The sequence below is a fragment of the Panthera leo genome, chromosome D2, assembly GCF_018350215.1.
Source record: "Panthera leo isolate Ple1 chromosome D2, P.leo_Ple1_pat1.1, whole genome shotgun sequence".
In the NCBI taxonomy this organism is placed as follows: domain Eukaryota; kingdom Metazoa; phylum Chordata; class Mammalia; order Carnivora; family Felidae; genus Panthera; species Panthera leo.
The window spans coordinates 17,772,161-17,785,166 of record NC_056689.1 but is presented as its reverse complement, the minus strand read 5'-3'; the positions used below and the strand labels follow the sequence as shown (position 1 = coordinate 17,785,166).

Sequence of the window (13,006 nt, the reverse complement as noted above, 5' to 3'; positions counted from 1 at the left end):
CGGTGCCATTGTTTCACACAAGCCTCGCTGGACACGTGACGAAAGACCACATGCACGTCCTCCTTCTCAGGGGCCTTTGTGCCGTGAGTGACGCCCTCAAGTGCCGGTGACGTTGAGCACCTGTTGGCACCTGAGAAGCACCGACTGTTGAGTGACGGCATCGTGGAAGGTTGCAGTCGCCGCTCAGAGGCGGCACGTGGCCCTTACCAGAGGGCACTCTGCAGAGCTCACTGCCAAGAGCCGCTGGCGGGGACAGGTGGGGACAGGGCTCCGAGCTCCCGAGCCTGAGAGTCTCAAAGGAAAACAGCCCGGGCAGTTTCTTCTATCCTCGGACTTTCAGAGCCTTTAAGAGACTTCTTTCCGAACTTGCGGAGGGAAACATGGCCCAAACTCACCGTTTCCCAAATGTATTTGACCTGGAACTAACTTCATAGAATTCCTCATGGAGCACACTTTGAGAAACACTAGTTAAAAGGTGAGGACGTTGAAGGCGAGGGGAGTGAGGGCACTGGCCCGAGTCGGCCTCCCTGTTAGGAGCGAGGCAGCCGGAGAACAGGCTAACGGCTTTTCCGGTCCCTGCGGGGGCTGCCTGTCTGGGGCCCACCATTTGTCCCAGGGTGACCTGGGTATTGAATAGTGAGGCTTCTTTACAAGGTCATTTATTCCCTGGGTGCCTGGGTGGCTCAATCAGTTAAGCGTCTGACTCTTGACTTTGGCTTATATCATGGTCTCACGCTTCGTGAGTTTGAGCCGCACATTGGACTCTGCACTGACTGCACAGAGCCTGCTTGAGATACTCATTCTCTCTCTCTCTCAATAAATACACTTTAAAAAAATGATAATTTATTCCCTCTCTCATCTCTGTCCCCTTAGAAGAAAAGGAAAATAATTTCTCCAAAGCACTTAATACGCCTAAGTGGCCGTGGTACATTCATGTGTGTTCCCCGCTGGAGAGCCAGCCCCACGGGGTCGGGGCCCTGCCTGCCTGTTCACCGCCCTGGGCCCGGCCCTGCGAGAGCACCTGGGTCGCTGCAGGGCGCGGTGGGGTCATTGCAAGGACGGCTGTATCGTGGCGGCAGAAATGACGCCACGGGTGGTCTGTCCTGATAGAATTCTGCATCGGGAGACGCCTTGCTGCTTCTGGATCCCGAGCGCTCATTTGGGTGTTTACCCCTTCGAAAGGGTCCCGCCCTAGAGCAGAGGTCAGAAGCCACCTTCCTCCTGTCCCACCCACTGCCCTGCCGGGAGCCCTCTGCCTATGGCCACACTCCCACTTCTTCCCCATTCTCTGGCTTCCTGCCGTTTGAGACAGTCTTATCGAGTACTCAGAATAACTAGTTGTGCTGTGTGTGTGTGTGTGTGTGTGTGTGTGTGTGTGTGTGTGTAAATACATAGGCCCAGCCGCAGGGATCTCAGACCTTCCTGAGCATTAAATCACCCACCGCCCAGGAGTGAGGCTACACGCTGTACGTTTTGCCTAGATTGGCCCTGTGTAATTTATAATTTTCACACGTTACAATCCGCATTCGTAAAGGCTGTTTCCAGACCACACCTGCAGGGGGCGCAGAGCCTTCCCCAAAACGACGTGGGTGCACCGTCCGTCTTGTGGGAACCACGCACGAGCCACGGTGTCTCCAGCTCACATTTAAGGGTAGAAGATGAGCGCGGTGCTCTGATTTGCGTCTGGGGCTAACATAGTTAATACTGTTTATCTTGGTTCCTGGCGTTCTCGGAGCCCTGCTGCCACGACGGTCTGCAAAAATCTTGGTGCTGCGCCGGGAGGCACCCCCGGACACCCCCAGCTGAGGACCCGCCCTTAGGCGGAAAGTCGCGTGTCGGCCCTGCGTTGGCCCAGGGGGCTCCACATCCCGGCTCCACAGCGTGACCCTTTCCCTTTGGGGGCCCCGTCCCCTCACGGGCCCGCGCGTGGCCCGCCCCTGACCTGCAGTTTTGCGTTCCAGGAATGGGCCCTGACGAAGGAGAAGTCGGTGAAACACATGGACTTGTGCCTGACGGTGGTGGACCGGACGCCGGGCTCGGTCATAAAGCTGCAGGGCTGCCGGGAAAACGACAGCAGACAGGTAGGGTGCCCGTGCCCCTCGGCCTGGCCTCCCGGTGCCTCCTCCGTGGCCTCGACGGGCAGCGCGTACGCCGTGTTTGTTGCCGTGCCGGCTGCCCTACCGGACTCCAGCTCCCGCGGTCTGCCCGCCGTCCCCCTACCCTGCTGGGCAGCCCCCGGTGTGTGGCCGGCTGCCCGCGAATCCCGTGCTGGGCGAACGTGGGATCGTCGTGTCTCTGCAGGGTGCGGGGTGCGAGTGCTGCGAAGGCTCCTCGGTCTCCGTGGGCACCGGCTCTGGATGGCGTGCTTTCTCTCCTCTGCCCCCTGTGGGCCGCTCTCCCATGAGTGCCCCGTCCTGGGTTACGGCTCCCCGTAACTTCTTGACCGATCTGTTTCGTGATTGTATGCTCGGCTCCTCCGAAGGTCTGTGAACGCCTTGCCTTCTCTAGCCCGGGCACGGTGGTAGGGGCAGGTCATTTCCTCCCCTCCGTGCTGTGCAAGGGAAGCAGGGCTGGTGGTCCCCTGTCCAGAAGCTTCTCTGTAGCAGCTGCTTGTTTGTGGGCACCCTGAAAGTATCTGGTGACGTCGGTGAGCACCAAGGAGATAACGGACGGTGGTGGCCGCGGATGTGTGGGTCTGAGTGCTGGACGTGATGACCGCAACCCCGTAACTTGCCGCCTCATCAGACCCCCCTGCACGTGGGGGCACATTCTCTCCATGCCGCTGGATATTTTAAAGAAAACTTACGTTCTTATTTGTTAAATATCTTTGCTTTTTAAACTTACAAAAATGCTATGTAAGTTCCAGTGGATGAAACCTTATACGCACACTCTCAAGTGTATACGTGTGTGTATATATATACACACACATATATACATGTATGTACATATATGTGTATGTATTTTTCCAAACAGTTTAGAATGTTTTTGCCTTTGAAGCTGGTTTTCTCTGACATACTCCCAGCGGGTAACATGGAGACATGCCCTTTCTTGACTGGGGTAATGGCTAGTGTCAGAAATAGAAACGTAGCCGCAAAAGGCCCTTCCACATGCCAACGTGTGGAGCGGGCTTGTCTTCATACAGTCCCTTCTTCTCAGGTAGATGGGTGTAGGGAAACTGAGGCACAGAGCCAGGAGCCTGAGTGGGCTTCTAGTTCAACACCGGCTTCACAAAAGGGGAGGCTGAGACCCGCATCTTCTCTCCAGGGTCCCCTGGGAGGACCGAGGCCAAAACCTGGTCCCTTGCTTATTAGATCCCGTTGTCGGAGAAACGCTTGCCTCTGGCCACCGCTGGCCTGACCACTGGGTGTCCCGCATCCTCTACTCAGCGGAATCCCTGGTTTAGCAGCGGGTGCCTCCCCCGCACGGCTGTCTGCCCACAGTCTGCCGTCCTCAAATGTTCATCTGTGTTGACGGCATGGTTTCAGGAGTGCACGGTACCCCTGGTCCGCGAGCGCGACCGCCCAACGGGGAGGCCCCTGTCCCCTGGACCCGGGCCGCCCACAGTCCTGCTGGTTGGGCATCGATGCACCCAGGATTCCATGATGCCCCCCGCCCAGGCTGCAGCCACGCTACCGTGGAGTGTCACGGGGCAGGGGCGTCCATGGAGGCACAAAGAAGGGACAAATTGATGATTTTATCTGGTCACCAAACCTCCTAAAAGAACAGAACAAAACAGATGCGTAACCTCTAGAGGAGCTACTTTAGCGGGAGCTGGTCTTATCTCAGGAGTTGACAGGTAATCCTGCTGTAGTCCCAGGTCTTAGGAAGTGTCACTGACCCCCCGAGAGGCTCACACCAGGAGATGGAAAATTCTTGCAGACTCTTCGGGCTGCGTGGCACGTGGAAATGTGGGGGCTGTTTCAGGAGAGCCTCGATGCCCCAGAAATCTGACCCGTGAGCCCGGGCGGAGGGCGCTGCCTGCCAGAGACACAGCTGGGGTTGGGTTCTTTTTTTAAAGACCTTCCATTTAGCTGATGTTTTGACACATGACAGGCAGAGCCCCTCCAGAGAAGGAAATCAGATTCCATTCATTCCGTGTCCTTTGTCAAACCCGATTCTTGGCCACTCAGAGTGACACGGGGATGTGGGCAGGGCATACACACTTCCCATGACAATGGAGGAAACCTGCGTGAGGAATGACTGACGGCCAGGGAGCCAGAAAGGAGGAGATGACAGGCAGGTAGCCATGACCTCCCCCGTGTTCATCTGATCACGCTGAATTTCACTGTTGGCAAAAACTCCAGGTTAGCGGGCCATGCGAATGCGTATCCCAGGGTCCCGGTGCAGAAGGTCAGTTCCCAGGGAGCTGGGCTCCCCTCTGCCTCTTCTGCCTCCTTCCCCACCTCATTCATGTGCCATTTGAGACGAGGCTTCTCAGCTAAATTTATCTTGAAGCCGCACCGTCCTGCCAGTTGGACCATTTGGTTTCCAGGCACGTCTGTGTGCTCGTGTTGTGTGTGCATTTGCAGAGTCAGAGGGGAAAGGGAGGCAGGAGGAAGAAAATTCAATTCCACGGTGTCAAAAGGATTTGCAAAAATACTTACGGAAAGGAGCTTTAGCGCACACAGTGTAAAAAATTAATTAGAATCACAGACTATGTTAATGAAGGGAGAACTTTGGGGAGAAAAAAGTGTGATACTTTTTTTTTTTTTTTTAAAGAACAAACATTCAAGATTTCTACATGGGGGTAAACAGCAGGGTGGGGGGGCTCAGATTTCCTGCCTTTCCTTCCCTTTCCTTTAGGCTGTGGGCTTTGTCTCCTGACTTGGTTGGTTGGTTGGTTGGTTGGTTGGTTGGTTGGTTGGTTGATGAGTTGATTGATCGGTGAGTTGATTGACTGGCTGATTGAGTTTGGTTAGCTGGTGGGTTGAGGTTGGCGGGTTGGTTGCTGGGTTTAGTTTTGGTAGGGGGGAGGGTGCGCACGCTTGAGTAAGAAGACGTTCTGCCCTGTGCTCTCCAAGTGCCCCATTTGGAACTCGGTTGTGCCAGGCAGAGCGCTGGGAGACTCTAGTGTGGCTGAGGCAAGTTTCTCACACACACGGCCCCCAAGGAGCCCGCAGACTAGTAGAGAAAACGGACAGTCCAGAAACAGGTTCCTCAAGGTGATACTCTGGCCACTCAAGCATCTCTTTCCCTCTCGCTGCACCTGACACGGTTCCTCTGGCTCAGCCTAGCAGGAGGGCCTACGTGAGAGTGTGGAGGTGCCCAGGCCATGCCCTCTGGGCAGGGCTGCCTTCCAGTAACCAGGGGCACGATTGGGGTCCCCTCTGAGCTGGTTCAGCTTCCTGGGGCTCCTTCCTTGAGGTGAAAGATCATCAGATGAGGCCTTCTTGGGGACGAATGCAGAGTCCCTACATCAAGTCCTTGTAATGACTGAGGATAGCAGGTGCCCGGGCGCTGGTGCTTGGACAAGGGCACAGCCACAGGAGGGAGAGGGCGGGACAGGAGAAGCGGTCCCTGGCGGCCTGGAAAAGGAGGCTTTGAGTTGCAAACCGAGGCCGGAGAGCGGAGGTTTCTTTCCTGGGCGCTTCGCAGCACCTGGGGCTGCTTTGTGGGGGGCCCGTTGGTAACTCCCATCCATCGTGATCAGAGACCACCCCCCCCCAAAAAGATACTTGGTTCTTTGGGTTTTTAATGTAGCCAGAAGACCCCGCCAAAAGGATCTGTTTCGTGCCGTTCCGTTCGTGCCCTTACTGTAAGGCATTCTCCTGTCTTCTGCAGAAGTGGGAACAGATCGAGGGCAACTCCAAGCTGCGGCACGTGGGCAGCAACCTGTGCCTGGACAGCCGCACGGCCAAGAACGGGGGCCTGAGCGTGGAGGTGTGCAGCCCGGCCCTGTCCCAGCAGTGGAAGTTCACGCTCAACCTGCAGCAGTAGGAGAGCCGGGGAGGCCGCGCCGGCCTGTCTCCTACACCGTCGGGCTGAGTTTGGTGATCACGTTATTGATTATGTTTCTTGAACTTTCCGCGAAACTATATACCTCAGTATTCCATCACGGTCTGAAAGTCGGAGAACTTCTGCGAGGCGCGGGGCCTGGGCGGACACGGAAGAGGCCAGGAGAGAGCAACGGCTCTCCTCCCCTCACAGGAGACAGCCGGGCCCCCTTTCCGAGGCCACGGCCCCCCCGGTGCCCCCCCCACCCCCCCGGTTCCGGCCGGGAAGCCCCGGACGACCCCCCAGGGACGGCGGAGAAGCGGCCCGAACGCGTACGAGTTGGGGGCAGGGAGGGTGGAAGGGGTGTCGTTGCTACGTCACCACGAGGAGAACTCTCTCGAAATCTCCATGTTTGATGCCATTGAAATCACGTCGGGTTTCCACAGCAGCGAACCACGTCGCTTTGCAGGTTTACGTCGTATTCCCCTGTCCCCACTCCTCTATTCCCAGCTGTCTTCCCAGCACAGACCCCCCCTCTTCCACATGATGTACTTGCTGTATCTGAGTATGAACTTTTCTACAGTGGGACACTAAATATAAGTATATAGAACGAACGTACGGTCAGTTCCCTATGGTTTCTGTAGGTTGTTCTCATCTTGTAAATTCTCCACAGAGCAGTTCACAGCCAGAAGGAAGAGGGATGGGGCTCTCCGGGAGGGAGGAGGTGGTCTCCCTTGCCCCCTGGAGCATCCTCGTGAGCAGATGCTATGGGGGCCGCTGGGCGGGGGGCGGGGGGGGGGGCTGCCCTACACAGGGCGCCTCTGTTGCCTTCAGCCCGGAAGTCACCGCCAAATGTTGGGATCCACATTTCGTGCCCTCGGTATCTGTAAACGTGGATGGGTTACTTATTTTAGCAGACGTTGCTTTGGGTCTTTTTAAATTCCAATTTCTTTTCTCTTAGGGAAAAACAAAAAACAAAAACAAAAACAGACAAAAAAAAAAACCACCCCTTCCCACGGCCCTCAGTAGGTGATGGCAGGAAGCTGTCAGAGACCAGCCCCGGACTCATTGGGAGAGTCTGGGCGAGCTGGCAGGCTGGCCACGGTCCCTGGGCTCTGGAATCTGGCCTGCCCACACTGTCCCTCCCGGGCCCAGGTGACTGCTGTCGGTCATGGGCGTTGGGTCGACCGTTAGGAAAGCTACAAACCGAAAGACGCCTGATCCGTTGACACGGAGGGCATGGAACACGAGGCTTGTGCTTTAGGAAGCCGCTGTCGGTATAAACCACAAGACCAGAACTAAAGCTACTACCAGGAAGAGGCACCCGGCAATGTCCCCACAGAGTCCTCCTTGCCTTTGCGGCGGCCCCGCACGCAGGGACAGAGTGGCTCCTTGGTCATTCTCGCGGCCACTGCCTCCCTCTCCCCTCTCCTGCCTGCTGCCCACACCCGGGCCCCGTCTCAAAGAGGCCGGCCACCCACAAGCTGAGGCATCGTGGGGCGCGCATCAGAAATTCACCTCCTCGGGCCCCTTTGGGCAGAGACTGGGAGGTCACAGAGTGAGAAGTGTCCCCAGAAGATTCCGCTGGGTTGACGCTCTGCAAAGTGCCACTCTCTTCCCTGCCCGTTCCTCTAGGAAAGGGGATCTTCCTGGTCTTTTGTCCTCCACTGCACAAGCCCTGCGCGTGTTTGCTCCGGGACGCTGGGCTCAGGCGTAGAGGCGTGGCCGGGTGACTGTCCTGTGTCTTCCTTTCTGGCCCCCTGCCGAGCACCCAGAGGTGCTTTCAGCGGGCAGGGAGGCCCTAGCCGGCTCGACGCTGCACACCTGTGTCCTCAGAGGCTGGTCTTGACTCCAGGTGGGCCCCTGGGGAGAGCGTCGGGTACCCGCGCGAGGCTGTGGGACGCAGGCGGGGCGGGAACCAGTGTCTACAGGTGAGCTATGTTTACATGACACAGTGTGCCAAAGTGACTTACTGTGGTTGCGTTATTTTTTTAGTCATCGGGACGATCCCACCCTCTCCCGTTTTTACAAGTACGGATTCTTTTCCTAAGAGCCCTTTGAGCCAAGCGTGGCAAAGTGAGTCGTCTTCTCTGTGGTGGTCTTTTCTTACGTCCTCATAAACGCTAAAATGATGGTATCTGTGAGTATGTTTTGCAAACTCAAAATATAGTTTGGTAATTTTTTTTCCAGTTGATTTTTAAAAAGAACTGCTGTACAGAGCTTGTACTTTGTCCATTTTATAGATGGAAACCATCCTCGAAAATTGTTTAACTTAAATAAAGAGAAGATACTTTATAGATAACGCTCTGTGCTGGTGGCTAACGTCATTCCTGGGCTTTACAGGATGGAGGGGACTAGTGTGGGAGGACCAGGAAGACGGTCTGTCTGCTTTGGGGACCCCGCTCAGTGACCATTTCCTATCACACTTCTAAAACTCATTCACTTTTTACTGCTGTGCCCTCGCGGGGTTTATTCTTATTTGTAATAATTACTGTTACTGTTATTGTTTGTGGAATGTTCCCGATGTGCCTGCCAGGCCCTGAGCCGTGCCCCGGAACATACTCTCGTCGCTCACAGTAGCCTGTGAGACAGAGTGATGGGCTGCCTCTTATAGCTGGTCAGAGAGGCTGCTGCTGGAAGCCCTTAACCTCCTCAAGGTCAAGGGCTATAACCTGCTCAAGGTCATGCCACTTCTAAGTGCTCACCTGGAGTCTGCCCTGGGCACTTAGAGCCTGGATGCCAAACCGAACCGGGGTGGGGGCAGGGGGCAAATATTTTCACAGCTTCTTAGCATTTAAATTTTTTTTAATGTTTATTTATTTTACAGAGAGAGAGTAGTGTAAGCCAAGAAGGGGCGGAGAGAGAGGGAGACACGGAATCCAAAGCAGGCTCCAGGCTCTGAACTGTCAGCACAGAACCTGACGCGGGGCCCAAACCCATGAACTGTGAGATCGTGACCTGAGCCGAAGTCTGGCACTTAACCAACTGAGCCACCCAAGCACCCCAGCTTCTATAGTATTTTAAATCTATATACCTGCTTACCATTTTCCTGGGGCTCTTCAATGCCATCTGAGGCTGGCTGAGGTCCTTTCCCTTCTGTCTTTTAACATAGCTACCATTGGGGTACCCAGGGAGCTCAGCCAGTTAAGCGTTCAACTTTGGCTCAGGTCATGATCTCACGATTTGTGGGTTCGAGCCCCCAGGTCGGGCTCTGTGCTGACAGCTCGGAGCCTGGAGCCTGCTTCGGATTCTGTATCTCCCTCTCTCTCTGCCCTTGCCTGCTCGCTCGTTCTCTCTCCCTCTCTCGGTCTCAAAAATAAAGATTAAAACATTAAAAAATTAAAAAAATAAATTATAAAAGTAAACATTAAAAATTGTTTTTAATAAAATGAAATACCTACCTTTAGAAAACCCCACCGGCATGTCAAGAAAACACTGAAATGACTGATTTTTTGTTGAGCAATTTGGATTGCGATTGGGGGTGTGGGGAGTCACTGAAAAGGCTGGACAGGTGAGTCTTTTTAATGTTCCGGAAGCCACATTTCTGCATCCCCTTTCTCCATTATTCGAGACAACTAAAAACTTGGTTTTCCTGCCGTCTTTTAAAAAGAGCTCTTAGCATAGTTGTGCAGTATCCCTCAGAGTCCTTTAGGAATGGTGGGGTTGGGGGCGGGGGACTTGCTTTGACATCAGGGAAGAGCTTATTCGTTATTTGTTGAGAAACTATGTTGTCCTGATAGTCCCGAAGACGTAGGAGGGGAGAAAACATTAAATGCCAGGAAAGAGGACAGCACACTTTGTAGCCTCTGAGTGGGGTCGTTGCAGAGACCGAGACCGGGTAGTCCAGCCAGCTGTGCCCTCTGGAATGTTCTGGAAGGAGTTTGGGCTGGTCCAGGGGGAGGGGAGCTCTATGAGCTCTGGACTGGAGCAAGAGGACCAGATCTGCAACATTTTTTATAATCAAGTATGTGACTTGGCCCAGCTATTTGATTCTACAGCAATCACATTGAAAGAATATACATATATGTTCAGCCAGGGGGCGCCTGGGTGGTTCACTCCGTTGAGCATCCGACTTCAGGTCCTCTGTCCCCCTCTCTCTGCCCCTTCCCCACTTGTACTCGCTCAAAAATAAGTAAACCTTAAAAAAACATTCAGCCAACAAAATAAAAGCTTTTATGCTCTCTCCCGTCTATGGACACACCTGAAAAGAAAGAAAATTCTCTCCCGAAACCAATTTACCAATATCCCTAACTAATTTACCAATAATACAGTGTATAGATGCTTGATTTTCTGTATTATGTGTGCCTGCAAATGTCGTACGTCATTTCCAAAAAACCGTAGGGTCTCAAAGCAGTAATGAGAAAGATTGGCGTGTCGGCTCCTGCCTGAGCTCCTGGGGGTCCGGGCCCTGCTGGGCCAGGGCTGCAGAAAGGACCACCGTGGTCCTCATCCCGGGTTCCACCCACGGGGGAGTCAGACTTTGAACCAGACCTTGAACACAGTCATGAGAATAAAGACTGAGTCTCTTTATTGGCCGGGCCGCCTCCCCGCTGTGTGAGCAACTGCCTGGGGGAGGGGTCACCAGGTGAGGGTCAAGATGTGAGACCGTGGAGTGGCCGATGCGGGTCACCGAAGGACTTTCAGAAATGAGCTGTCGTGTTGCTGCTGAATTGCAGAAGATTCTCTGTTAGAGCACTTTTTTGGATTGGGTGGGAGAAATCCTAGTTACATACAGATTAGATTAAAAGAGACACTTGTTACCTTGTATAACAAGAAATCCACAGGTGACAGGGTTCTAGGTCAATCCTGGGGCTAGACGTTGTCGTGAACAAAACGAACTGCTTTCTGCCTGACTGTCCGCCTCCCCCCTCCCACCCAGGCTCTTTCTCCTTTCTCCCCTTCTTTCCTTCTCTCCCTCTCTTTATCTCTCTCTCTCTCTCTCTCTCTTCCCCCACCCCCCCTTCCTCCCTCCTTTCTTCTTTGTCCTGCCTGCCTTCCTTTCTCCCTTCTCTTTCCCTTCCTTTCTCTCCTTGGAGAAGACACATCTTTCCCAGTGACCACCCCACCCCACCCCACCCCTGCAGAACCGGGCACTCAGGTGCTTAGTCAGCCAGCAATGGTCCTATCCCAGGGCCGCTGTCCTCAGTCATGGAAATTGGTTCTGCTGGCAAGGAGGACCAGGAAGGGAGAACTGCTCATCCCTGCAAGAGTCCTGGAAGCAGCTGGACAGGCGGGGCCTGTGGACAGCTGGACGGCCATGTGGTCGCAGCGTCCCTACATCCTCGAGAGCGGTGGCTTCTGGGTCTCCCGGTGTCTGATGTCTGCCGGCAACGTGGGGTTTCTTCTGAGGTTTTCAAATGAATAAAACATGTGTCCTGGGATTACAGAGACGACTAACTAGACGGAAACACAGTTACCACAATGTTTTGTGATATGTGCTTCCTAACGCATTAAATAACGAGGCTTCTAATCTCGTAGCTACTGTTATTTCAAAGTCGTGATGGGCATGAGCAGGATTTTCAAAAATCTGCAATAATTAATGTAATATGAAAATACCTGTGATCTTTTTTTCTAAAGATTTTATTTTTTTAAGTAATCTCGACACCCGACACGGGGCTCGAACTTACAACACCCAAGATCAAGACTCACGAGCTCTACCGACGGAGCCAGCCAGATGCCCCTGTGATCTTCTTCTTCTTCCTTTTTTTTTTTTTTTTTAACTGGTGACAAAGTCCTCGGTTCAGTTGGAGTTCTCCAATTCAACTGGAGGTTCGTGAAAATAAAGATGTCATTTTTTGCCCCACCGAAGTTTCCGGATGCCCTGAATTCTAAGAACCCCAGTGTAGATGACACTCGCGACTTACGTCTGCGATCTGGGACCATCTCTGAGCCTCGGGGGGTTCGTCTCCTTGCTGCAGCATCACATGGAAACAGTGTGTGAGGCTGAGCGAAGCAGAGGAGAATCGGACGTTGACCTTGGACCTGGGCCCCTGCCCTGATGCTGAAGGCTGAGTGAGAAGAGGTGCCCCTTGGGGACAGACTTGTGTGAGCCACGCACCCGAGACTCACGGTCACTGAATTTGCATTCGTGTTGAGAAATAATAGGTAATAAATGCCTCGGGCGGGTGAGGGAGGGAGCCCAGGAAGGGCCGCAGGGAGGCCCCCTCGTCCGCAGGACGTCCAAGCGCCGGTTGAACCTATGACCTGGGGGCCAAGGGGCCTGGGGTTCTCTGACCGGCCTCTCGCTCTCTTGGATCCACACGGGAAATGCAGGAGGCAGAAGATCGTCCAGGGAGCAAGGAAGCAGAATGGGGATGTTGTAGAAGTGTTTCGGGATGAGAGGGATGGAGAGGTTTCTCGACCGCCACTGGCACGGCCTCTTCCGGGAGCCCGTCACCCCCAAGCCCGCCTTGCGTGGACGGTCCACCTGCTTCCACGGAGCTCCTCACCGCAGGCCCGCCCGGGGCCGCACCAGCGCTCGACACGGGCGAGGTGCGCGATCGACGGAACACCACTGCCGGGTGCCACGCGGGGCGGGAGTTTCAGGATAGAGAGTAAGGCTTGAGGGGAAGCGAGAAAGGCAAGTGGAACGGGGTGACCCCAAGAAGCCTGGCTGTGACCTGCCAGGCCCTGGAACCAAAGCGCCATCCTCCAAATCCCCTCTAACCTTCACCGCCCACAAAGCAGTTGTCACCCCCGTTTCACCATCGGGGAAACTGAGGCTCCCATAAGCCAAGCCATTCGTCCAGTTTGCTCACAAGAGCAGTGAAGAGACAGGGGCCGCGGGTGGTTAAAGGGGAGCGTGGAGCCCAAGCGCAGAGCTGTGGGGGGATAGGGCGGTGGCCGGAGGGGGGTGAGGGGACAGAGCGCGGGCGTGGTTCCTCACACCACCTGTGTCCCCCAAGGCGCGTCATTTAACCCGGGCCGTGAAATGGGCACAGTCGGCTCACGCGGGATGATTGCCAAGAAGAGGGGAGTCGTGAAGAGCGCCTCCCTCCCGGGCAGGGGCGGCGGCTGCCACCAGCCACCAGCCAGCGTGGTTTCTGCTGCGGGCTTGTGGGCACGTGGGGGC

General features: G+C 54.8%; 1 protein-coding gene across 8 annotated transcripts in view; it reads left to right on the top strand.

Annotated features, from left to right (window-relative positions):
- Nucleotides 1-6,714, top strand: part of GALNT2 (polypeptide N-acetylgalactosaminyltransferase 2) — a 189,105-nt gene extending 182,391 nt beyond the window's left edge. For 7 of the 8 annotated variants that reach the window (XM_042908263.1, XM_042908267.1, XM_042908264.1 and 4 more), the window contains 2 exons: nucleotides 1,962-2,081; nucleotides 5,782-6,713. In XM_042908263.1, the coding sequence (XP_042764197.1) occupies nucleotides 1,962-2,081; nucleotides 5,782-5,937 (276 nt within the window). In that variant the 3' untranslated portion in view covers nucleotides 5,938-6,713. Of the gene's footprint in view, nucleotides 1-1,961; nucleotides 2,082-5,781 lie in introns of all 8 variants that reach the window. The other variant, XM_042908262.1, reaches the window with a different exon arrangement.
- Nucleotides 6,715-13,006: the final 6,292 nt, after the last annotated feature.